General features: G+C 46.7%; 2 protein-coding genes across 10 annotated transcripts in view; both read right to left on the reverse strand.

The window, feature by feature from the left end:
- MAP4 (microtubule associated protein 4) overlaps window positions 1-25,172 on the reverse strand; it is a 192,089-nt gene that overhangs the window by 11,048 nt on the left and 155,869 nt on the right. For 3 of the 9 annotated variants that reach the window (XM_032412641.1, XM_032412639.1, XM_032412640.1), the window contains exons 9-15: window positions 10,322-10,428; window positions 9,094-9,309; window positions 6,029-6,212; window positions 5,376-5,435; window positions 4,962-5,254; window positions 3,435-3,548; window positions 1,391-1,483 (exon numbers count right to left, since the gene is read on the reverse strand). In XM_032412641.1, coding sequence (XP_032268532.1) covers window positions 1,391-1,483; window positions 3,435-3,548; window positions 4,962-5,254; window positions 5,376-5,435; window positions 6,029-6,212; window positions 9,094-9,309; window positions 10,322-10,428 — 1,067 coding nt within the window. Of the gene's footprint in view, window positions 1-1,390; window positions 1,484-3,434; window positions 3,549-4,961; window positions 5,255-5,375; window positions 5,436-6,028; window positions 6,213-9,093; window positions 9,310-10,321; window positions 10,429-21,934; window positions 24,092-25,172 lie in introns of those variants that run through there. The other 6 variants (XM_032412646.1, XM_032412643.1, XM_032412642.1 and 3 more) reach the window with 6 other exon arrangements.
- On the reverse strand, window positions 16,044-18,851 carry LOC116637235 (short transmembrane mitochondrial protein 1-like). The gene has a single exon (XM_032412648.1). The coding sequence runs from the start codon at window positions 16,653-16,655 to the stop codon at window positions 16,425-16,427; it is 231 nt and encodes a 76-aa protein (XP_032268539.1). The 5' UTR covers window positions 16,656-18,851; the 3' UTR covers window positions 16,044-16,424.

A 25,172-nucleotide genomic window follows, 5' to 3' on the forward strand; every position in this document is an offset into this window, starting at 1 on the left:
GGCTCAGTCGGGTCAGCGGCCAACTCTGACTCTGGCTCAGGTCATGAGATTGAGCACGGAGTCTGCTCGTCCCTCTCCCTCCTGCTCTGTCATTGTGTGGCCCCCCCACTCCTGCCCCCCCCACTCCGCCCTGGCTCACGCACTCTCTCTCTCCCAAATAAAAATCTTTTATTAAAAAAAGTGCTTTTAAAAAACCCTTGAAGCCGTGTGTAAGCAGTGTGGGAGAGCACAGTAGGTGATAAATGATGCCTATTTTCCGAGCTTGTGCATACACCGCACACCACACCAAGTGCATTTCTGTGTCACACACACAATGACCAATTCCTTCAGAGTCTCCTGCTCACCTCCTGTTTTCAGCTAGCCCAAAAGCCTGAAAGGAAAAGCTAAAGCTGGTGCCTCCCTGAAGCCCTCAAGCTGGATCTTCATCACCTTAACCAGATACTGTCTTTAAGCGCTTCACCCACTTCAGCAGATCCCACACCAGGCTGGCTCCTGTCAGGCCAGCGACCAAGCCAGCCAGGTGCATTCCACCGCGTGTCAAGGATGCAGTTCCTGCCCAGGCCAGGAGAGCCACTGGCGGAGAAGTGACTGGAAAGAGCTTCGGTAAGGGGGCTTGTGTGGGGCAACAAAGGGATGCCCTGAGGCAGATTCCTCACAACAGAACTGCTGGGCAGGGGGAGTGCTGGTCAGCCACAGGCAGGATGGCATGGCCACTGAAGGGGCAGGAGGGACAGAGCTTGAAAATGAACGGGGTGAGCAGAGCAGGACTCAGCCCAGTTCAGGACAGTAAGGAGAAGGAACAGAGTGATCAGGCTGATGGAGCAGGATGGGCTCCCTCGCTCGGTTTGGGGGCGGGGGGGAGAAGCCGGTGCGGAGCAGTGAAGGCGGAGGCCGCACGTGGCGGCTCCACAACACCCCTCCCTCCGGCACGTGCTGGAGCCTTGCCTGCCTCTGCAAGGTCACAGGGACACGTGGAGGGCGAACAGCGTGTTCTTAAGGCTAGACCAGGGCCTCCCTGTTAGCCAGAGTCACCTGTGTCCCCAGCAGAGCTTAGGGCTGGCACAGAAGGGCAGCATGATAAAGGGATGTCTGGATGGAAGAAGGAAGAGGACAAAGAGAAAAGGAGCTGCTGAGGGAATAAGAGGAGGGAGGACTCAGAAAGGTGAAAGTGGGGGAAAGAGAGGTGAGATGCCAAGTGGGCGTCACCAGATTGTAATATTTAGGGGTTTCCCAGGAACAGCCAGCCTAAATACACCGGGGCATTGAGGCCTCCCTCACTTCGCTAGCCTGCGTCTGGAAGGGAGCCCCGGCCAGGCTGCCGTGGCCCTCTCCCCAGGGTGCCCCACGGGGGCTGTGCTGCAGACGCTAGCTGTCCGGAGCCCATACTTACATTACCACCTCCAGGGACATGCTTAATATTGTCCTTGGAACCACACTTGGACTGAATATGGCTGTAGCTCACTTTTTTGGAGACTATCTGGACCTGGAGTGTTAGAGAACAGAAAAAAAACAACATAAAGGGAGAGGGCTGGTTAGAACCGACACAGGGCAGGCAGTGCGTCCACACGTGACCACAGTGACAACAGAGTGTTGTTCCAACTCCGCCCCCACCTGCAGCCGAACAGCTGTGGAGAAGCACAGGGGAAGGAATCTGAGGGAAGCAGGAAAGGGAGTGAAGGACAAAGACAAACAACACAAGGACAGAAGCAGAGGCTGCAGAAGGGCTAATGGTCCTCCTCACTGTTCCTTGGGGCTGGGCCGTGGTTCACGAGGCCCAGCCAGCAGCAGGCCCTGGATGCCCACCCAGGCACAGCCCCACTCCTGCTCCCGCCTGCTCTTCCCCGACAGCTGGGAGTGTCTGGGGAAGCCTCTCTGCAAGGGTCCTGCTCATCTGGACTGGTCCTCACCGAACCTTGGCCCTTCCCTTATATCTGGGAAGGAAAGGCAGCTCCGAGAAGCACTGGGCAGCTGGCTCACAGGGCACAGATCTGATACAGGAAGGAAGGGACATCATAGCTCAATCATGAATGCAAATGGACCAGAGGCCGCTGGACCTGCCATGCAGAATCCGGACGCCAGGGGGAGCGCAAGCCACATTCTCGGCAGCTCCACACTCCACAAACAGCCCGGTAGTCTCGGGCTCAAGAAAGTACACTGAGCTTCTGGTCTAGCTTTTCTTCAACTCGAGGGTAAAACACTTCCCTCAATCCTCCAGATGCCTAATCCTGTGCCCTGTGAGTTTTCGTGCGCAAAGAGAAGCAGCTCCAAGCAGGGCTGCAGTGATGCATAATGGGGCGGTGGGCGGGGGGGGGCGGGGGGACGGATGACAGGACACAGCACACTGTAGTGCTTATGAATGGTTCCCCCTGGAATGCAGCCACACAAAGGCCCAGGCTCTAAGGGCTGGAACAAAGAATTCTCTTTGAGTCTTCTGAAAAAGAAACAGTTGCCAGCTTCCTTCCTTCCTTTGCTTCAGAGCCCTTCACAAATGAAACGGGCTCCAAGCTGAAGAGTTTTCCACAGAGCAGAGAAATCCACCCCGAGAAATTCCAACCCAAATACCTCACCGTTTTGTGCCTTCTTTACAATGTCAGTGATGAATAACTGGTTAGCAAACCGTTTCCTAATGAAACCCTGCTCTGAACCAGAGACCCACAGGACCTCTAGGAGTCACCTGGAAGCCTCACCGACTGTACAAATTCCTTGGGCTGAGACTCCCCATCCTGGTCCCTGAGAGCTGGAGGTTAGGCTCCTCTGGCAGCCCCTGGCTGGAGAGACCACCTACCTGCCACAGCTAAGGAAAGAAGGTTCCCACAGCAAGCAGGAGGGGCCTGGTTCCAGGATGTGGAGGCAAGAGGAAAGAACCTAGAGTTTCCTCTTACCTGTGCAATCCCTAAGCTGAGTGGGTTTCCAGAGGGAATGGAGCATGTGAACTTTCAGTGAGAAGGGGACATGGGGAACCAGGGCAAACAAAGCTATCTCTGTAGCCAGCATGTTGTGAAAGGGGCCTTCTTAAACTGAAAGGTCAGTTTAAAGCACCAGGGGTCCAGGGTTCCAGGTGCTGGCAAGTAACCAATGCCACGTGTCTCACTGAGGCAGGACCTGGGTGCTCAGTGTGTGTGTTCTGCGTGCAAAACGGGTGGGGTTTCACATCAAGGTCAGTGTGAAGAAAGTGGCTGAAGGTTTTTGGATCCATGTTATCCGGTTGAATAAATATTTCCCAAAGGGTAATGGGCTCCCAACTCTGTTAACTGTCAGGGTTAATACAAAAATTTTTCTGATGGCTGAGTCATCAAACAAAGAGGAGGGAATGCGGGGGCAAAGTAGAAACTAAGGACAGGAAAAAAGTGCAATAGAAGGGAAAGTGACTGAGGCTGGAAGAAACAGTTTATCATCTTTCACCTTCAAGAGGTAAAAGTCTAAATAAAACTCACTTTCCCAGCAGGTGGTTTCTGCGCACTCGCAATGGGACCGGCTGTTTTAGTGACTGCGTTAGGTTCAGGCTTTCGAGCCGGAGCAGATGCCTCTGTTTTTTTCTCTACTTTGGCCTGGATGGAGATAAAGGGAGGGCACATTTCAAACCAAGAGGGTAAGAGCCCAAATGCCAAGAAGGGAAGAAAGCTGTCGGGGACTCAAAATCAGGCCAGGCCACCGGCAGAAGCAGGTCACCCGTGCTCCTAGGAAAAAACCCCACCATTTTCCAGGGTAGACCAGCCAGGGGGAGGAGCTGCAGAACAAAGTCTTGAGACCCTAGGAAGAGATCAAGATAGCACTCACAGAGAAAGGCGGGAAGGAGGGCTAAGTTAGTGATTCTCTTTGGAGTGTGTGTTTGCCAATCATCATGCCCTCCCATTCAAATGTCCTCACCCCAAGCAAGCTGCCATAGTCAATAGGGAGCCACTACTGATGATGGGAAGTCTCATACCACTCAGGTATGTTGGAACACAAAATAATTTGATTACCAGGCCGAGTCACTCAACGTCCCCCCAGGACCACCTGCAACTTTTGCCCAAGGAAAGCATAAGAAGAGCCCAGGAAGGGGGAGATGGGTCACGCATTACGCCAGAGCCACAGCCTCTCAGCAAAAGCAACTCTCAGGCCCTTTTTCCAGACTAATCTCAGTTTGCCATCAATGTCTTCCAAAAGTACCAGGATTCTGCCTCATTTTGGGCCCTGTTCAATTTTTTAAGGGCTCTGGGTTGAAGCAAATTAAGCTATCCTACCCTGAGTGGGAGGGAGGGGTGGTGGTTTAATGCTGGAGAATCACATAGGAAATGAGAAGGTTCCTGCTCCAAGGACTTCGACTGGGACTTTCGCCACCATCTTTTCATACACCAAAGTCCCACTGCTGCTAACAGCTGACAAGTAATTCTGGGGTGGATGCAACCAGAAAAGCCTTAAGAGTAAAGCACCGGGGCCTGCCCTGCCGCCCTCCACCAGGACTCCCCGGGCCGCCCTTCCGATTAGGAAAGCAGGAGGTCTGCAGCAGCGAGTCCTCCCGGCCACCAGAGGACGCCCTACCTCTTTCACGCTGAAGGCACCACCCCCCCACCGCCACCCCCCCATATCAAAGCTTCTACCTCCTACACGTCCTGCTGCTCAGACAGCGCAAGGGTAAGGAGCACGTCCAGTCTCTCACCTTCACACGGTCTCACAGTCCACCTCTGTTCGTCTTGTTAAGGAGAAGAACCCTGTTGCCTCCAAACAAAAATGTAAGCCTAAACCCCAAAATACAGAACAAGACCCCCTCTGATGGGGACGGGAAGAGAGAGCCTGCTGCTGGGACCTGGAGCCCAGGCTGAAAGTCCCTGGCACTGAATCCAATGTCCCCACCACCCTTCTTCTTTGGTTGGCGCCTGGGGCTGATGTGAGGACATGCCTGGGGAACAGCGGGTGGGTGGGTGTGGCAGCGGAAGAAGCAAGGGCTGGCATGCCGAGGACCCCCAGCTCCCTGGACTCACCCGGCCTCCTCCAGGCTGATGCTTGATGTTTTCCGTGGAGCCAACCTTGGAGCGGACATTCTTCAGATCAGGGGCAGAAGCGTTGGTAGACAGGCGGCTCAGCCTTGGGGCAGAGGAGCTGGGCTTGGCTGAGGCGGGCTTCTTGTCTGAGGAAGGGGTCCCAGAGGGCCGGGGAGGGGTGGGTGTGGCCTTGGCTCGGCTGGGAGCCACCCCTGCCACGGGGGCGACCCCAGGGACAGTGGCGCTTTTCTTCACGTTGCTGGTGGACGTGCTCTTGGAGCGACTCAAGTCAGCTGCAAAGGTAGGAGTGAGAGAGGACAAGGGTTCAGGGGGAGAGAGCAAAGGGGAGCCTTAGAGCCACAGAGAGGTAGAGGCTTATTTTAGGCTTCCAAGAAGCAAGGGACCGGGGGTTACCTGGTGCAGACTTCGTAGCTGTCTTCTTCATGTCCGCAGGTTTTCCCTCAGTCCTAATGGCTGCACAAACATACACGTTTTAACATTTAGTGTTTACAAACTAACCTAGTGAATGGCTCATCCCATCCTGAGATTCATTCATTCATTCAACAATTACTGAATGTCCCTTTTGGGCCATGCGCTGTGCTAGTCGCTGGGAATAAATGAGGGGTAAATCAGACAGCCAGGGAAAGACTGTGCCCTTCTGGAGCATACACGGCCACCCACTCTGTCTCACTCTTTCCTACAGCCTTGCCGGCGCCTTCCGCACGGCCTCGGAGGTGGGCTAGCAGTCCACGCACCGTGGGACTATCTCCTGTCATGTACGCCATGACCACGATGTGCTGAGTGCTGCGAAGCTACTAAGAAAGGAACAGTAAACACTACCTGGGAATCCGTAAGAATCCCTTTCACTCAATTTTCTGAATATACGTACTTGCTAACCTCATATGGAGATCAAGGATCCACTTTTCACTGTACCCCATTAAGGACGAGGGCACAAACAGGGGTGCACGGCTTTCTGTGACGTTGGCTGGAGCTACAGCTGGGGCAAAGCCAAGGCCCCACCCTTCTCCCCACTGGTTCCCACGGGAGTGGAGGGTAACAGTACTCACCGGTGGGCCTCTTGGGCACAGGCGTGGGGGGGCTCCGACTGCCTGGCCCAGCTGAGGCAGGACTGGCAGCGGCCGGGGCTTTTGGAACAGTCTGGGAGCTCTTGGAGCCAGGCCGGGGGGCTGGAGCAGAGGCTGGCTTGGATGGTGAGGCCCGCTTCTCCAGAATCTTTGCCTCTGCAACAGGCTGGTGACAGGGAAGTGGGAATAAGAGCTGCAGGTCAGCAGGCGCCCCGGGAAGTCAGGGGACACCAGAAAAACTGTGGATTTGGCACTCACTGACAGGACAGTTTATGCTGTTCTAAGATCTAAGTCCTTCAGACAGAGTGAGAAATGGGCCATGCAGGGCGCTGTGTCAGCTGGAGTCAGGGAATGGAGCCTAACTATCTCAATCCAGCCTGAACCAGTGAGAATGAACAAACCAGAAAAGTATACCACATCACATACGCAGTCTGTCTCAGGATCTAATGTATTTAAATACATTAAATACATCAGTATTTAATTACTTGACCAAAGATAAGTAAATATATAAACAACACAAAAAATGTAAAAATTATGTTCAAATTCAGTCACTCTTTTGGCGAAGATGCACACAGTGAATGCTGGTTAGGGCTGCCAACAGTGAGAACACTGGCCTCACCAGTCAGATGAGAATGCTGAGCTCTAACCCCAGGCAGGCCCCCAACTCAGTGTGTTCCTGGCAAATCACAGTGTCTCTCTGGGCTTTATTTCCTCAGTCGGATAAAGGAGTTCGGCACAGAGGACCCCGGGACCAGCTGTCATGCCACGTGGTGTTAGGGACTAGAGGAGGAGAAGTCTCTGAGAGCACAGGCATGTGGAGAGCGGGGCGGAGGGGGCAGGCCTGACCACCACAGGGGATGAGGAGCACTGATGTCGCAGCTGTGACTGAGAGCCAAGGGGAAAAGTCTTGGCATTTGGGTCACTCTAGCTCCTCTTCCAGGGAGGCTGGGCATGGCGTCACTAGTAAGGAAGGGAAGGAATCATGTAGCCTGGTTTCTACGGGAACAGAAGTACCAAGTTACTCTAGACAATAAGCCAAATCATAGACACAGTGTATCCAGCCCTTTTACTCCACGACAAATGGCCACACAGTGTCGTATGTTGGTGGAGACAAGCAGGATACAGCTTAAATGGAAAATCAGCTAAGGAGGTGCTCAGAAATTAAGGGCTGGCATCGAATTAAAGTCTAACCCTGAAAGCGCAGGGTAATGGCCGTTTCTACAAATGAAGTCCCTAAGTATAGCTGGAATTGGAGGAACTGGTTCAGCCACCAGCCCTGTTTGGAATAGATCGTAGGATTTTGTGCAGAGGGATCCCTCCTGTTGGCTCTAAGATCTGAGTATAAAACAGACACTCTCTGAGGCCTCCTTCAAATTCTCAATATTAGGACTATGATTCAGAATAATCTACTAGGGTCTTATTTTGCTAATAATAGTGATAAAATAAGTTGGAAAAAAGGTACTAAGGATAGAAGGCTCTAAAAAATGTGACATCCTTGATTTAGAGGTCAGGCTCTTGGCTTCAGCAAGCCGCAGAACCAGCCTGCTTTCATAACTGCAGTTACTCTGCTGTTTATCATTTTACATTTTCTTCTCTACCAGAATCCTGGATCTACTTTTTCTAAGTAAGTTTTTTTTTCTTTTGTTTGTTTTTTCTTTCTACCAAATAAGGATAAAAATAAATTTCATTAGACTTTAGTTTTTAATCAATCTCTAAAAATATTTTCATCTGTTTCTTATCTAAAAAACAAACAGCAGTAGTAACTGGAATGCAGATCACATTTTCAGGTCAGCTGTGTCTCAGAATGCTGTCTAAAAGCTGCATGGCAAAAGCCACGGAAGAACAGTGTTGACAGAGGCCCTGAGCATCAGTGGTGGAGTCAGCCCCAAGCTCACCCACTGGCTCTGCTACCTACTAGCACTGGACCTTAGGAAGGTTATCTCACTGAGCTATGAAATGAGAATACTAATACCCATATCAGGGGTTGCTGACAGAGAGAATCAAAGGAATTAACTTATATAAAGGAACCAGTAGAGGACACTTCATGGTTGTTATTATTGCCAAGTGAAATTTCACTGGACCACCTCCCCCTGCCGTCTTCTGTCTGCCCCAGGATTTGCCATGCCAGGGCTCCAGTGACCCTCCCTCTGCCCTCTTATGCAACTAAATCATCTTCTCACGATCAAGAAAAGCAGTCAACTGGGTAAATGAGGAGCGCCAGAAAGCTATATATTTTATCATTCTTAATCTATGACAGGATTTCTCAGTTTCTTGGCCAGGTTCCAACCTAGACTACAATTCCTAGGTTCCATCAATTTTCTTTACAAGATTAGATGATACACTAACATTGCCCACCATGAATTTAAAGAATAACACTGAGCTGACCGAAAGGCCCTTCTCAAGCAAAACAAGATGTTAAGGAAGGCAGCCACAGAGCCCAGCTGCCCTTCTAGAACGATCCTGCTGAAGCCACTCCTGCTCCAAATGGACCGGTTTCTAGGCAGTTACGTGTGGCTGACCTGGAAAACTGAAAACCTGCAGCGGGGAGCCCAGTGAGAGAGGCCCAATGTCAAAAGCAAAGGAAGTTGTCACACGTTGTTGGAACCTACAGAGATCAGCTAGAAGACCTTATCCAAAAAAGTCACAGGCGAAACTCACTTCTGCCAGAGGATTAAAGAGAAAGATAAGGAAGCGAATTTGGGGAATCTGATGTGGGAACTGTACCAAAAAGGAGTAGGTGACAGTATGTGGAAGAGGGCAAACTCGCTAACAGGTGTTCAAACAAGGGAAGAGTAAGGAGGAGCTGGGAGAAAGGAAAAGAAACCTAAGCAGAGGCAGTACTGCCTCCCAGCAGGGCAGGGAAAGGTACAAAGTCTGAAAGGCCTTCAGGTGTTATGGCTGCATTGTGCACCCCCAAGATTTGCAAGTCGCCTCTCTCCCCTTCCCCCGATTCCACCAGCTCGACTGCACTGCTTGGCAGCAACGAGAGCGATCGACCCTCGGAGGGGAGAACATCTCCCAGGCACAGGGCCTGGGTGGCTACTTACCTTGGGTTTTGAGTCTTTTGAAGGTAAGGTGGACGGCCTGGCAGCGGCGGTGGGAGGGCGTTTGGGTGGGGCAGCCGGCACTAAGCCTGCAGCGAGGCTCATGGGTTTTTTATTCGCCCCACCAAAGGTGGCGGGAGCCGGCTGCTTAGGGAGAGGACTGGGCTGAGTTTTGGCTTTCGATGTTGAAGTCTTTGCAGGCTGAGTGGTGGCCAAAGGCTTTAAGTTGATGTGTTGTTTTTTTTTTGTTTGTTTGATTTTTTTTTTTAAAGCCAACATCAAACACACAGACAAAAATAAAAACAAATGAAAAAAGTATAAATTGCACAATTCAAAGTAAAATTATAAGCAATGAGGATATATGCAACTGAAAAGCAGCATTCTGTTCTTCTGAGCTCGGTAAGGAGTGGAAAGAAACCATGAGAAAAATAAAGAAAACTGGGACTTCATTCTTAATGACAGTGTCACAAATTCCAGCAGTTCGGTACCTGAAGACTTAAATTCAGTGATGGCTTTAAACAATTAACTAATTTTTGGTGGCTGCAATAATTCTATGAAGAAGTCACCAGCAGGTAATTAAACGGTCATTATTTGTGCCTTGATGAGGCAACACGGCGGGGTTTTAGGACCACACTGAAGTATGGCATTTGTATTCTGCAACGAGCACCAGTAAGTTCCTGAAGCTTTGCTCCACCTTAAAAATCTGAGTTCTCGGGGCACCTGGGTGGCTCAGTTGGTTAAGCGACTGCCTTTGGCTCAGGTCACGATCCTGGAGTCCCAGGATCAAGCCCCGCATCGGGCTCCCTGCTCAGCGGGGAGTCTGCTTCTCCCTCTGACCCTCCCCCCTCTCATGTGCTCCCTCTCTCTCTCTCTCTCTCATTGTCTTTCAAATAAAAAAAAAAATCTGAGTTCCCTTTTTACGAATGAAGAATCTATTTCTGAATAGTTCTGCAAATCCCGTTATTGTTGTTGTTAAGGGAAGCAGAAACAACCTCTACAGAACATTTCTACATGTATTCAAGATAATGGGGTCAAAGGCAGAGATTTTAAGGGTTGAGTTAGGCTACGATGATAAAATAGGAATATAAAATATTTTCTAAGAATGTCCAGAAAAGGACTACTGATAGCTCAGAAAAAACAAATTTCATTCATTGATTCAAGCAGTAATAGCAGAAGATACAATTTTTAAAAATGGGAGCAGGAGAAGATAACCCACCACTCTGGTGCCTACCTTTGTTTTCTTCTCTGGGCTGGGTGGGAGCTCCTTGTTTGGAGGGGTGGTGATGTCATTTCCGGTCACACTCCCAGCAGGCCGTCCTTCTTCTGGCTTACTTATTCCTAAGTGGGGGTAAAGTCATGCTAAGCAGATGTTTTTCATACCCATTTTGAAAAAGCAAGTCTTAGGAAGACAGACCACTGACTAGCACTCCGTTCTGAAGAAAATCCACAGTGCTGTGCTCTGAACTGTGGACAAGACTCCCAAGTTCCTCTCACTGTGACAGGACCGTTTTAGATTCCAGAGATTCAGGCAGCCAGTCCCTGTGGAAAAGCAACCTAAGTGGGATTTGCACAAATGACCAATGGAAGGAAACAGCCCTTAAAGTTTGGTTTCCCTTCCCTGGAGACCAGCAAAGGGGTTCTGTCACCCAACCACTAACTCCTGGAGCACACAGGGGACAAAAACCTCTTCTACTAGAGTTTATCTCTTAGAATAAAGGTTGCTGAAGATGGGATAAGAGCCAGAAGATCATCCAATGTCCTCCCCTTACTTCCTTTCCCTTTAAAGCACCACTTTATGGAGGATGTGAGATTAACTTGATCTGGTTCTAGCAGTGACCCAGATTTCCAACAAGCCCGAGGAGACCCATGAAATCAGACCCAAGGGCAGAAATAAAGTCTACGCCTAAGGCTTGGCCCAGCAGCACCACTGTGGGGACGTAACTCCAGATTTCAATAGGGCTACACCTGAATGCAATGAAATACCATGAAATTTATAACCTGGGTGTGGTAAAGACCTTTCTGAGTGGCACAAAATCCAGAAGCCACAGAAGATCAGTCTGACTAAGGAAAAATTAAAAACAAAACAACAAACTTCAGTGTGGCCAAAAAAAAAAAAAAAAGAAAATGATAAGAAAAGTCAGAAGGCAGACAATTAACAGAAAAAATATCATTAACATCACATCAAAGACAAAGAGCTTATTATATAAATTACTCCTACAAATCACTAACTCCTATAAAAGCCAACAACCCACTGGAATAACGGCCCAAAGATTATGAACACAGTTTACAGAAAAGGAAATATAAATCAAAATACAAATTGAAAATAAGAAAGGATGTCCAATTTTTAATAGAAATAAAAACTAAAACCACACTGAGATGCCATTTTTAACCTAACATATTGTCGGAAGTACTACAATGTGAAAACAGCCTGTGGGGATAAATGAAGATACTCGCTGCTGCGAAGTGTATGGAATAGTACAACTCCTATGCAGGGCAATCTAGCGGTGTCTCTGAAGACTCTAGGTGTAGACAGATAATCCAGATATCCAACTTCCAGAAACTTATTTCAGAGGCATATTCACACACCAGCAAAATAGCAAATGTGCAAGGTCTTCATCAGAGCGTTGTTCCTAACAGCACAGAAGAGAAACACCCCGGAAGTCTGTTCATAGAAACGTGATTAAAGCACCATGGCAGAAATATCAATGTACTCTCCGCATCTGAAAAAATAAAGCATGACCAATATGGAACCATCTCTATTAAGTGAAGAAAAAAAGTAAGGTGCAGAATAGTTAAGATTATAGGAAACCCATTTGTCTAGAGAAGGGATGGGGGCAAAATACATTTCTAATGCAAATACACTTGTGCATGCATTTTAAAAAGGCCTTTGGAAGGAACTTCCAAGGTCACACTTGACCTTGCCTCCCCCAACACTACCTCCTGCAGAAGTACAGCACACTATCAAAACCAGGACGCTGGGTGCCTGGGTGGCTCAGGTTGGTTAAGCGACTGCCCTTCGGCTCAGGTCATGATCCTGGAGTCCCGGGATCGAGTCCCGCATCGGGCTCCCTGCTCAGCGGGGAGTCTGCTTCTCCCTCTGACCCTCTTCCCTCTCGTGCTCTCATTCTCTCACTCAAAAAAAAAAAAAGAACAAACAAACCAGGACGCTGGTATTGGTACAATCCACGGAGCTTACTCGGATGTGTCCAGTTCCACGTGCACTCATTCGTGAGAATGTGTACGCGCATGCGTGCAATTTTAGCACGTGTAGCTTTACATAACCACTCCTAACAATCAGAACAGATAAGTGTGCCATTACCACAGGGCTCCCTCATGTCACCCTTTTAGAGCCACCCCCCCTCCCCTCCTTTTCTAATCCTTAAATCTCTGGCAGCCACTAATCTGCTATCTCTAGAACATTATCTCAAGAATATTACATAAATGGAATCATACAGTATGTCCCCTTTTGTGTCTGGCTTCTTTCATCCAGCCCGGTGCTTCCGAGATGCATTGGTGGTGTTGCATGTATCAGTGGTCACTGCTCGTGGTACGGCTCTACCACAGTTTCATTATCCACCTACTGCGGCTACAAATATTGATGCACAGGATTTTTATTAAAATGGTGTCACTGTTAGTATATGGAAATGCAGTTAATTCCATCCTGTGACCTTGCTGAAACACTTATTAGTTCTAGGAGGTTTTTTGGTAGATTCCTTGGAATTTTTTTTTTTTTTTAAAGATTTTATTTATTTATTTGACAGAGAGAGACACAGTGAGAGGGAGCACAAGCAGGGGGAGTGGGAGAGGGAGAAGCAGGCCTCCCGTGGAGCAGGGAGCCCGATGCGGGGCTCGATCCCAGGACCCTGGGATCATGACCTGAGCCGAAGGCAGACGCTTAATGACTGAGCCACCCAAGCGCCCCTGGGATTTTCTATATAGACAGTCATGTCATTTGCAAAGAGAGCCAGATTTATTTCTTCCTTTCTAATCTAAATGCTCTTTTATTTCCTTTTACTTTGTTGTGCTGATCAGAACTTCCAGAACCACATTAAGTAGGAGTGGTGAGAACAGGCATCCTTGCCTCATTCCCAGTCAGGGGGAAAGCACTCAGTATTTCCCTGTTAAGTGTGATGGTACAGTTGGTTTTTTGTAGATGAGGAAGTTGATCAAGCTGAGGAAGTTCTCCCTCTAATCTTGGATGAGTGTTTTACCATAAATGGGTGTTGGGGTTTTGTTGAATGCATTTCTGTGCTTATGAATTTTTAGACTGTTGATATGGATTATGTTGATTTGGTTTTTGATTACTGAACCAGCCATGTGTATCTGGAATAAACTCCATTTGGCTGTTGTGTACAGTTTTTATATATTCCTGGATATGATGTTAACATTTTGTATCTAAGTTCATGAGAGATACTAGTCTGTAGTTTGTTTTGTATGGTCTTTGTCTGGTTCTGCTATCAGACAAATTCAGACCTCAAAAAATGAATCAGAAGTATTCCCTCCTCTTATATTTTCTGGAAGAGAACGTGTAAAATTGGTGTTAATTATTCTTTAAATATAAGGTAAACCCCTAGAGTGAATCCCTCAGGAACTTTTTAATTTAAAAATCTAATTTTATTAATGGTTATTCAGGTTATCTATTTCATCTTGGTTGAGTTTTGGTAACTTGTGCTTTTCAAGGAATTTATTCTAAGTTATTGAATCTGGGGGTGTAAAGGTGCTCCTGGTGTTCACTTCTATCCTCTTAATGTTCACTTCTATCCTCTTAATGGCTGTAGTGACGTCCCCTATTCCTGTTGTTAGTGGTTTGCGTCTTCTTTTTATCTGTCAATTTTGTTCAAGGTTTACCAGCTGTATTGGTATTTTTTTAAGAACCGTCTTTTGGTTTAATAAATTTCCTTTGTTGTTTTCTTGTTTACAATCTCACTGATTTTTGCTTGCTTCGGATTTATTTTTTCTTTTTCTAGTTTCTTCATATAGCAACTTAGACTACTGATTTGAGATCTTTTCTCTTTTCTAATGTAAGCACGTGGGGGCCATAAGTTCCCTCCCAGCACTGCTACGGCTGCATTCTACACATTTTGGTATGTTGTATTTTTGTTTTTATTCAGTTCATTTTATTTTTAATTTACTTTGTTTTAAATTTTAATTCAGTTAGTTAACATACAGTGTAATATTAGTTGCAGGTGTACAATACAGTAATTCGACACTTCCATACAGCACCCTGGGATCATGAAGTTCATTTTAAATTTCTTAAAAGATTTAAAAATTTTTTTGAAGTAATCTCCACACCCAATTTGAGGCTCGAACTTACAACCCTGACGGGGATCAAGAGTTGCACGCTCCACCGACTGAGCCAGCCAGACCCTCTCATTTTTAAAATTTCCTGGGGCGCCTCGGTGGCTCAGTTGGTTAAGCGTCTGCCTTCGGCTCAGGTCATGATCCCGGGGTCCTGGGATCAAGCCCCGCATCGGGCTCCCTGCTCCTCGGGAAGCCTGCTTCTCCCTCTCCCACTCCCCCTGCTTGTGTTCCCTCTCTTGCTGTGTCTCTCTCTGTCAAATAAATAAATAAATAAATAAATAAATAAATAAATAAATAAAATAAAATTTCCTGTGATAACTTCCTCTTTGACCCATGGATTATTAAGAAGTGTACTCTTAATTTCCAAATGATTAAAGATTTCCCTGTGGTCTTTCTATTATTGGTTTCTGATTTGATTCCATATGGCCAGACAACATATTCTGTATGATTTTGTGTTTTTTTTTTTTAATTTTATTTTAAAGATTTTATTTATTTGGGAGAGCGCGAGAGGGGAGAGAGCATGAGCAAGGGAAGGCACAGAGAGGGAGAAGCAGACTCCCTGCTCAGGACCCCAGGATCATGACCTGAGCCGAAGATACATGCTTAACCGACTGAGCCACCCGGGCGCCCCTGATTTTAATCTTCTAGATGTACTGAAGTTCATTTTGTGACCTAGGATCCATCTTGGCATATGTTCCATGGGATCTTGAAAAGAATATATATTCATTCTGCTGTCGTTGGGTGGAATTTCTGTAAACATCAATTGGATCCTGTTGTGTGATGGTATTGTTAAGTTATTCTTTACCTTTACTAATACTCTGTCCAATAGTTCTATCGATTGCTTAGAGTGGGATGTAGAAGTCCTGAACCATAATTGTGGATCTATTTCTCCTTTCAGCTCTATCATTTTTTTTTCATGTATTTTGCAGCTCTGCCTTTTGGTGCGTATACATTTAGAACTGCTCTGTCTTCTTGATGGACTGATTCTTTATTCTTTGCTCTGAAGTCCAGTTTGTCTAATATTAATATAGCCACTTAAAAAAATTAAGGTTTTTAAAAAAATATTTTATTTATTCATTTGAGAGAGAGAGAGAGCACAAGTTGGGGGAGTGGCAGGCAGAGGGAGAGGGAGAAGCAGGCTCCCCACTGAGCAGGGAGCCCGATGTCATGTTCCATCCCAGGACCCTGGGATCATGACCTGGGCCGAAGGCAGATACTTAACCGACTGAGCCACCCAGGCACCCCCCCAAAATTAATGTTAACATGATATATCTTTTTCCACCTTTTACTTTCAACCTACCTATGGTCCTTATGATTGACATGCAGTCCTTGTACAGGGCATGTCCTTGGGCCATTTTTAAATAATCTATCCTTCCAATCTCTGTCTTTTAATTGTAGTATTTAGACTTTTTGCATTTAAAGTAATTACTGATAGGCTAAGGCTTATACTGACATTTTATTATTTGTTTTTTTCCCTCTGGACTTTAATTTTAATTAATTCAAAACAACGTAACTTAGGGGGCGCCTGGGTGGCTCAGTCGTTAAGCGTCTGCCTTTGGCTCAGGTCATGATCCCAGGGTCTTGGGATCGAGCCCCGCATTGGGCTCCCTGCTCAGCGGGAAGTCTGCTTCTCCCTCTCCCATTCCCCCTGCTTATGTTCCCTCTCTCGCTGTGTCTCTCTCTCTGTCAAATTAAAAAAACAAAAAAAAACCCCCCAAAAAACATAACTTAGTACCAAATGTTTAAACATCCATTATAATTGCTACTGTGTAATCAGCATTGCTTAATCTAATCAGCTACACAAACCCATCAATTTTTCTTTAGGAAAAAAGTAGTAGAAATCCCAAAGAATGAAGGAAGAGACTACTAATTAAAGGTCACATTCATTAATCTAGCACCATAGTTCCAGTCTTAGGCCATCTCAAGTGGCTGGAAGGAGGAAGGGAAGAGATGAGGAGGTTGGAAAAGCATAGTTCTTCGCTTGTGGCCCCCTTTGTGCTCTGAGGCAAGGGAGGATCTAGAAGAAAGGAAAATCACTGAGGCTGGAATTTTGGTTCAGATGGTAAGGAGGCCCTCAAGAACAGCAGAATCTGAATATCCAGAAGGTAGTGCTGGAGTCTGCTCCATGAACTAGGGGGTTTCTTCTTGGCATCCAAGTCCTTTTTTTCTTCAAGTTTTTTAGCCAGGTCTGGTATGTCACAGTTCTGAGCCAGATACATTCCCACCATGGTACTAAAAGTAAATCCAAGTAGGAACTGGAGCATGGTGTCAGTGAGGAGGGCATGGAGGGTGGCTCTGTTTTTTATTTTTATTTGTTCCCTCTGTTTCTCTTGCCTTCCTGTGGGCTACTTAAACATTTTTTAAAATCCCATTTTCATTTTTCGCTTTTGAGTGTATGGTTTTGCTTACTTCCATTTAGGATCTTTTGTTCTCCCTGCTTTTTAAATATAATGTCTTAGGTATTTCCTTTTCGTACATTGAGCACCACATCAGATGGTACTATAATTTTTGTTTCAATCATCAAATATGATTTTTAAAATTCATGAGGATAGTCCATTTATATTTACCCCTATTTTTACCCATTCCATTGTTCTCGTTGTTCTTTCATTTCTGAAATTCCAAGCCTCCTCCTGTTATGGTATCTTATCTTTTTGGAGAGTTTCCTTTAGCCTTTCTCTAAGGGTATATCTGCTAGGAACAAATGCTCTTAGTTTTCCTCTAAGAATGTCGTTACTTTCCCTTTATTCCTGAAGGATAGTTTTACCAGATATAGAACTTGCAGTTGACTCTTCTTTTCTTCTAGCACTTGAAAAATGTTGTGCCACTTCCTCCTGCCCTCCAAGGTTTCCGGTAAGAATCATGCTGTCATCTGAACTGCTGTTCCCCAACAGCTAATACATAATTTCTCTCTGGTTGCTTTTAAGATTTTTTTTCTTTGTCTTTAGTTTGCAGAATTCAATTATAATATATCTTGGTGTAGATTTCCTTGGGTTTTTCTCTTTGAGGTTCATTCAGCTTCTTGAATCTGCAGGTTTAGGTCTTTTGACAAATTTGGGAAGTATTCAGTCATTATTTCTTCCAATAGTTGTTCAGTCTCACATTCTTTCGCATCTCCTGGGATTCCAATAATATGAATGTTAGATTTTGTGTTATTGTCCCAAAGTCTCTGAGGAGCTGTAGTATTTCTTTTTCAGTCTATTTTCTCTCTTGTTGTTCAGATGGAATAAATTCTATTGATCTGTGTTCAAGTTCAATGACTCTGTTCTCTGACATTTCCAGTGTACTATTGAGCCCATCAGACACGGTTTTTAATTTGATTATTTTATTTTTCCTATCCATAATTTCCATTTTGTACTTTTTAATAACTTCTATTTCTTTGCTGATATTTTCTAGTTTTTCATTTGTTTCAAGATAATTCATCATTGCTTGAAGCAATTTTATAATGGCTGCTTTAAAGTCCTAATTTTGTATGTTAGCAGGCAATCACTCTTTAAATTTGGCTGTAGTTTCAATGACAATTTAGTTTCCAGAGCCCTTGTAATGCAATTCTGGCCTGCCGTGTTCTTCTGGCTTCCTGAGACTGTCACTCAATGCCTGCTGGTACTTCCAGTAAGGGCTGAAGGCACTTCCCTGGGCCAGGTGGTTTCACTAGGTGGGGGTTGAGCGATGCTGGACCCAAAGAATGCAGTTTCTCTTGACTTGTTCTCTGGCTGCCTGGCACTGGCAGACTTTCTGTTCGATCTCTGCAGGTACCGCCGGAAGCAGGAAGCACTTACCTGGCCTTTTGCTGCTGGAGGTTAAGGTTCTAGGAGGAAACTTCCCAAGGTCCCCTTCTGCTCCTGGATAGAAGGCTGTAAGACGCCAGGCCTGTGGGTGTCCCTGGTGCTGTCACCTGGTGGGGGACTAGGGATAGGTCGTACTGTAGTGCTGTCAGGTGTGGAATGGGCAACAGGTAGGTCCCCATGAGCATTGCTCAACAGGACTGAGCCCACTGCTGTTGCTGGTTATGGGGAGGGAAATAGGCTTTCCCCTTTCCTGGTCTTTTAGCAAGAAAAAGTAGGCTTTTTGTTCGTTCTTTTTTCCCCTTCTCTTCTCCTTCTTCTTTCTTTTTTTTGGGGGGGCGCCTATGCTTGTTGGCACTTCTAGGTTGCAGGTACTCCACAGGGCCCAGACCTGGGTACATGGGAGATTAGAAACAAAACCCAGGGAACTCACGTGCACTGTCCTTCCTCAAGTCCTAAGCTCCCTCCCAGTCTGCCCTCTCGTTTCCACCTTTCAGATTCCTTTTATAATTGTCTGCTGAATTCTTTTCCGGGTATTTATCTGTATTTAGAGGAAAGGAGCAAAAAAAGTGAATCAAGTGGTCTTCTCTTGGTAGGAGATTTTCTAATGTATAGCATTTTGTACTTTTTGATGTTTGAAACCCTATGTATTTTTAGTGAAAATTGAATTTGCTTTGTTTTAAAAATATGGGGGCACGTGAGTGGTTCAGTTGGTTAAGTGGCTCAGGTCATGACCTCCGGGTCCTGGGATCCAGCACCACATTGGCCTTCCCACTCAGCGGGGAGTCTGCTTGTCCCTCTCCCTCCCCCCGGCTCGTGCTCTCTCTTGAATAAATAAATAAAATCTTCAAAAAAATATGAAAAAAAAAAACAAACCATACCTACGCGTTGCTAATGTCTTTTTTTTCTATAGCAAGCTGAAAGAATATCTTACCAAATGTGTGCTTATTGCCATTAGCCCCAGACCACTATGAACATTTTTCAATAGGCATAGGATTTTTCAGTAAACAACATGAACACGAAGTCGCATTGCCTATGATATAAGCATGTTAACATCTCAACCTGTATAAGTAATTGTCACCCAGTGAAGAACACCTGACATACACATAAGCAGAAACTGCTGTCTCCCACCCAGATGATGCTTCTCACCATGACCCTCCATCTTTGCCTCAGGGGTCTATGCCAGCCAACTGCTAGAGACCACCACCCAAATGTCCCCATAGTTTCGAAAAAGAATGCTCAAAACGGAACTCATAACTGCTCTACCATACTTCTCCCTTCTGTTGGATTTTTCCAGTATGTGTGCTGCGGGGAAACCCAGGCTCAGTGTCAGAGCACCACTCTGACTCCTTTCTCTCTCACCCTCCACATCCAGTTTTCAAGTCAAGTTGATTAGTTGATTTCACCTATTATATTTCCCCTTCATGTCGTATTTCACCTGCTACTACTACACAAATCAAGCTGTTGTCACAAGAATTTTTGCCCTCAATCGTCTGTCCTCCAGTTCATCTTATCTACTGAGAACAGGAGAGTCATCCCAAAGCCGACTTTGGGCCACTTTACTGTCATAGGCAGCCACTTTTTTTTTTTTAAACATCTTAGGGGGGCATTTGAAGCTTGGGTTCCAAACAACTTTCTAGATTTGTTCTCCCATTATTTCTGGCCACATATGTACAGATGGCTTGGACACGTTTGCTCAACCTACACTCTTCTCCCGAGAAGCCCCCAGATGAATGAGGTAAACAGATAATAAAGGATGTAAGGTAGCATGAAGGGGGGCACGGAGCCCAAACCATGGCAACCCAATGCCCTGTGCGGACCAGTCACCAAAGCAGCAAAATGTAAGAGATGGCAGAGAGAAAACAGTTCCCAGAAGGGAAGAGAATGGAACACGTGTTTAGGGCGAAGCAGATGTCCTGAGAGGCACACAATGGCTGCAGCCTGGCTGCACTTCCTGCAATTGGCTTCCCTGAGACTCCCTGTCAATAAACACCTTTTTATAAATTTGAGTTCCTCTGAGCGTGTTTCCGTTCTTTGAAATTAAATAATCCTTACAAGGGTGCCCCATGAATACTGGCCATTGTTCTTTTACCTGTTGTGAGCTGTCTAGGCTTCATACCTTTGTTTACATGAGTTCCTCTGCCTGGAAGGCTTTCCCTCGCAATGTTAGACAATCCCAGGCTCCCTCCTCCAGGTAGTTTCCATGATTCACCCCTCTCTCACCGTTCCTTTCCCTGACCCCAATTAGATCATAACTTGCTTGACAATCTAACGACGATATCCAGTGCCTAGATAGTGACTGGCAGACGGAAAGCATGTTAAGTAAATGAATCTTTATCTAGTTTTACCTACATGGTGTTTAGCAGAGTCGGCACTTAAAACATTTTATTAGGTGAATAGATCAGTGAGGTTCGCAAGTTACTTGAATTTTTTTTCTACCACCATGAACTTCTGTTAGCATGAACTAGGATAAACTTGTTTTGAAATAAACGAAACTCTGCACTCATTACCACCTAGAAGGTATATGGCATGGAACTGGGCAGCAGCGGATCAACAAGATGATGACACAATCCTATCCACGAGGGGCTTGCAGTTCTGCCCCAGCTAGAAGTAAGCAACAGCACAGAGTACCCGAGTTCTTGTCGTCTTGGAGTCAAAAATCACAGAGGAGCTATGCCGCTTCTTCGCCCATCTCCGTTAAAAAACTCTGTTTAGTCTTCTAGGGTCCTTTCTACTACCCCTTCCCCTAGAAAACACCACTTCTAATTTTAAGAGAAAAGGAGTAAAAAACTTCATGGAAATGTACTGAGAGGAATAAGTATTAGGGAAAGAGGCTATTTTTTTTTTTTTTTTTACAGACAGCACACATGGTTTAAATCCCCATTAAGCAGCTTGTGAATCACGGCCCTTTGTGCTCAAACTGGACTCGGAGGAAAACAAGCTTTTGTAGACCACCAACAATAAGCTCGGGGAGGGGGGAGGGCAGGGGAGGGATGGGGAAGAGAAGAGCCAGGGAAAGACACAGGAGGCAGCCACAAAGACCCTGACGGTTAGTTGTTTATTAAGTGCAAGTCTCTCCTTCTCTCTCCTTTCCCTTTCTTTCCCTTCTCTCCACAAATTCTCCCCCAACACATACAGAAAGAGAAGACTAGAAGCAAGATTGGGTCAAACATGAAGAACAGGAAAAGAATATTAAATAGCCAGTTTTAAAAGGCTCTTTTTCCACTTGAACAAAAGTAAAATGTTCTCAAAAGCGAAATGGAAAACAGAGCTTGCACCCAGGCTGTGCTACTTAATGAGAGGAGGTTAGTGCTGATACGCCCATTGTGAATCCACACAGTGGCAGATTTTCAAGCAAGGAAATCAATCAGTTGTGACTGGATGATTTAGGGCTCAGGAATCATCTGGTTCAAACCAACAGGGAGCTGAGGGATGGGAGGATGGGGGATGGGGTGGGCAGGGTGACATGAGGTCAAGTAAGGGGCTCTATTTCTTATGTCCGCCACCCTCTGACCCCATCGGCCCACACCCCCAGGCCCCACTATCTGTCATGCCAGCATTCAGGCTGACCTAGCTAGATTCACTTTGTTCACTTTCTCGCCTCACTCCCAGCAACCTTCCAATGCAAAGAATTCAGCTTTCCCCAGGCACACAGACTCCGGCGGTAACAAGCTGCCTAACGCTCCTGCCGGTAATCTGTCACTTCGGTTTCTTCCTTGCTGTCTGCTTGTTCCCCATGGAGGCAAAATTTAGAAACATACCATCACGTGGGGTCTCTTCACACAGGAACGATGGAGTGCTCTGGGTTGCAGTGACCTCAATTTCTTCCTTCCCCGCCAGAGCCGTCTGTCCTGGCTGTTTCTCACCTCCTTGGCAGAGCTGGGAGCAGGAATCCGTTCTTGTTTCACTAACATCTTCTTGTCCTTTCTCCCTGCTGCTTACTTCAGGAATCTGCTCCAGCTTTCCATGCAGATGCAGACACAACCCAGCAGGGCCCAGTTCCTTCTTCCCGGAGCTGCCGCTGCTGCTGTTGCCAAAGGGGGTCAGGTCTTCTCTCTTCTCGGCCACAGGTTCCTCACAGATGAAAGGAGGCATCTCTGCAATAGACGGGACGGGCAGTTCCCCGGGGATCAATCTGTAGTTAGCTGTCTGTTCCTCAGCCACCGTCATGGAGCGCCTTACGGCAGGAGCCCCCACTTTCCTGGGCGTAGGACTTGGCACGGGGCTACTGGTAAGAGGCGGCAGGCCAGAAGAAAGCTCTTCTCGGGCAGGGAGCTCAGGATACTTATCTGCAAGGTTGACAGCTGGGGGAACCGAGAGGTGAGAACATTCCGACAGGGCCCGGCGCATTGCTTTTTTCTGCTGGGGCACTTGGTTGAGCAAAGCCCCCTCCTCAGGAAAACTCAATCTCTCCAGCTCCTTCTCATGGTCTCGGTCATGAGAACTGGCACTTACATACTCCTGTGGGAACTCCACCATAGTGATCGGTGGAATGGCAGTGGGTGAAGGCTCAACTGTGGGGGTTGGGCGCGCGATGGCCACCGATGGGGAGGACTCAAATTCAGGCGGCCCAGAGTTATCCTTCACCACCCCAGTCACCTGGCAGCCGGTGGTGATGCCGTTCTCCTTTCCTGGAGTTGCTTCCCTCGAGCCCTGAGCCACTGGATGAAAGTTGGGGTTCCAAACACTGGTTTCTTGCTCCTTAACATACTGGGTGGGGATGTCAGCAGCCCCAGGGAAATCCAGATCTGGCTGGCTCTTGGTCTCTGGCCCATTCTTCCCTGCCACCATCCCCTGAACTGTAGAGGCTTTGTTCTTGTCTGGACCCTCTCCGGGTCCCACATGGAACTCAGCTGTCTTCTGGTGGACTGAGCTCCCCCCCGAGGAATGGCAGGTTTCTGAAATCACATACCTGCTCTCAAGGTGACCCGAGGCTGCTTGATACTCCTTGTCCTGCACTTCAGTGCTGAGCTCTTTGTCTAGCTTCCCCTCAAAGAAGCAGAGCTTATTCTGCTCCAGGAAGCTGGCATTCTTCACAAGCCCGTCTTTCAGCTGCCCATCCATGCTGACATTCAGTCCGATTTCATTCAGTTTGCCCTCTGTCCTCTGCCACTCAAATCCAGCTTGGTGGATTTCTTTTGGGGGGTCCATTCGGCACTCTGCAGGCTTGCCCTGACAGGGCTGGCCGTAAGCGGCAGAGCAAGAGGCAGGCTGCTTGTCTGAGAGCGACATCGTCTCTTCGACTGCTCTCCCCCCTCGCTCCTGGAGCTCTAACACCACCTACGATCACACAGAGCTGGCAGTGACATCACACCAAGTCCCCAGTATTCATGACAAAACCTATCTTTCCCCCAAAGCTCCTCTCTCCTCCAGCAGCTGGGTGCTACATGTACCTACTAGTGTGAAAGAAAGAACGAAAAAGAAAGAGAAAGGAAAGAACCTGCTACTTTCTGCACAATCAAATGCCACTGTTAAACTGAAAGTGTAATTTCCTGTGAGCTAGCACTCTGTTTAGATCTGCAATTTACAACACGGTATGGTGCCAATCTGGGTACTGAGGATAGTAATTACTCCGGCTTTCACTGATATAGATACATGCATACCCACACGTTCACTTATCTGACACTATGCCCACACTTCCCCATTCACCCACTCAAAAAACCGTTTTAAAAATAGACAAGACTCATTTGCCAATTCCCAGTCATAACCCTTCGAGAACAATGATTTCAGAAAATGGCTCAAAATTTCACTTAAAAAAGACCTTAATGTAGTATCAAAATTGGAGGCGTTCATTTCTCAGAGCACAAGTGGGTTTGCTGTCATAGCAACTTATCAAATTCACTTGAAAACTGACAAGTGGAATCCCCGAAGCCCAGGGAGAGCTTCATCTGTAGCTCTGCACTGTGGCAGAGTTTAATAAAGGGTTCCTTCACGGATTTCAGCCATTAGGGCTTTGGAGACGGATATCCCAGTTACAAGACATTTGTGTGACAACATACCCTCCCTGCCTTGCACTTTGATTCCTGACCCTGCTCCCCCCTGGTTCCTTGGACAAGCGGGGTCCCTCCCTCCTGCACCAGCCCTGCTCTTCCCAGTCAGCTGACTTAGTTGCCATGTGAACACACGGGGGCCAGTTGATTTTCCTCTGACCTCTGGAGTGCAGAGACTCTGGCAATCTGTGACAGGGCCCACGGCCCCGATTTAATCCAGCACGGTCCTTTGCTGTGCTGGCCTTTGAGTTTATAAACTGTACATTCAGGACTGAAGGATCCATAAAAGGAAATTCTTGAAAAAGAAAGTTACACTGAAAGGACAGGCCATATTCTACCTTGAACATAGCTGATTTTTGTTGCTTCCCCTGTAAGTTACCATCATGAAATATTCTCTCAAGAATACATGAGATGCCTTTTTCCAAGACAAAGAAAAGTCAGGCTAGATTGTTTTAAAGCCATCTGCCATCAACTGCACTGATCTCGTTATAGTTTTTAATAATGCTTTTAGAAAAAAAAGGGCAAGTTAAGATTGTTCTCTTTGATCTATAAAACCTGACGAGATAACTGAAGCCCAGCCCAGGAAAGTTGCGTTAATTGGAGCCTGTCTCCAAGTACCCCTTCTCTACTACTCATACCATTCACATAGCTTCTCTCAAGTCCCCAACTATAGTGCAGGAACCAACCATATACGCCTTCTACAGTACCTAACACTGGGCTACATTCATGGTCAGGAGTGGTGGGGTTGAAATCCTCGAAAAATGTGCATTTCCATTTAACCTCTGTCCTGAACATAAACTGAGCCTCTAGTTCCTCTCGACCTTAGGCAGTTTAGTAGCAATACACATGGAAGCCAATAAAGGTTCACTGGCAAGGAACCAAGATCATCTGACTCTACCACAAAGCTCCCACCAAGGAAAGGGAAGTGAAGATGCATAATGAAATGAAGGGGGTGCCAGAAAGGTATGATTCTACTAAGTAATTGGGGAAAAAGAAAGATGAGAGTCTT

This window comes from Phoca vitulina, unplaced genomic scaffold (genome assembly GCF_004348235.1).
Source record: "Phoca vitulina isolate PV1807 unplaced genomic scaffold, GSC_HSeal_1.0 scaffold13, whole genome shotgun sequence".
In the NCBI taxonomy this organism is placed as follows: domain Eukaryota; kingdom Metazoa; phylum Chordata; class Mammalia; order Carnivora; family Phocidae; genus Phoca; species Phoca vitulina.

Excerpts from the sequence above, each read along its gene's own strand:
- LOC116637235 (XM_032412648.1), bottom strand. The coding sequence starts at position 16,655 with ATGCTCCAGTTCCTACTTGGATTTACTTTTAGTACCATGGTGGGAATG.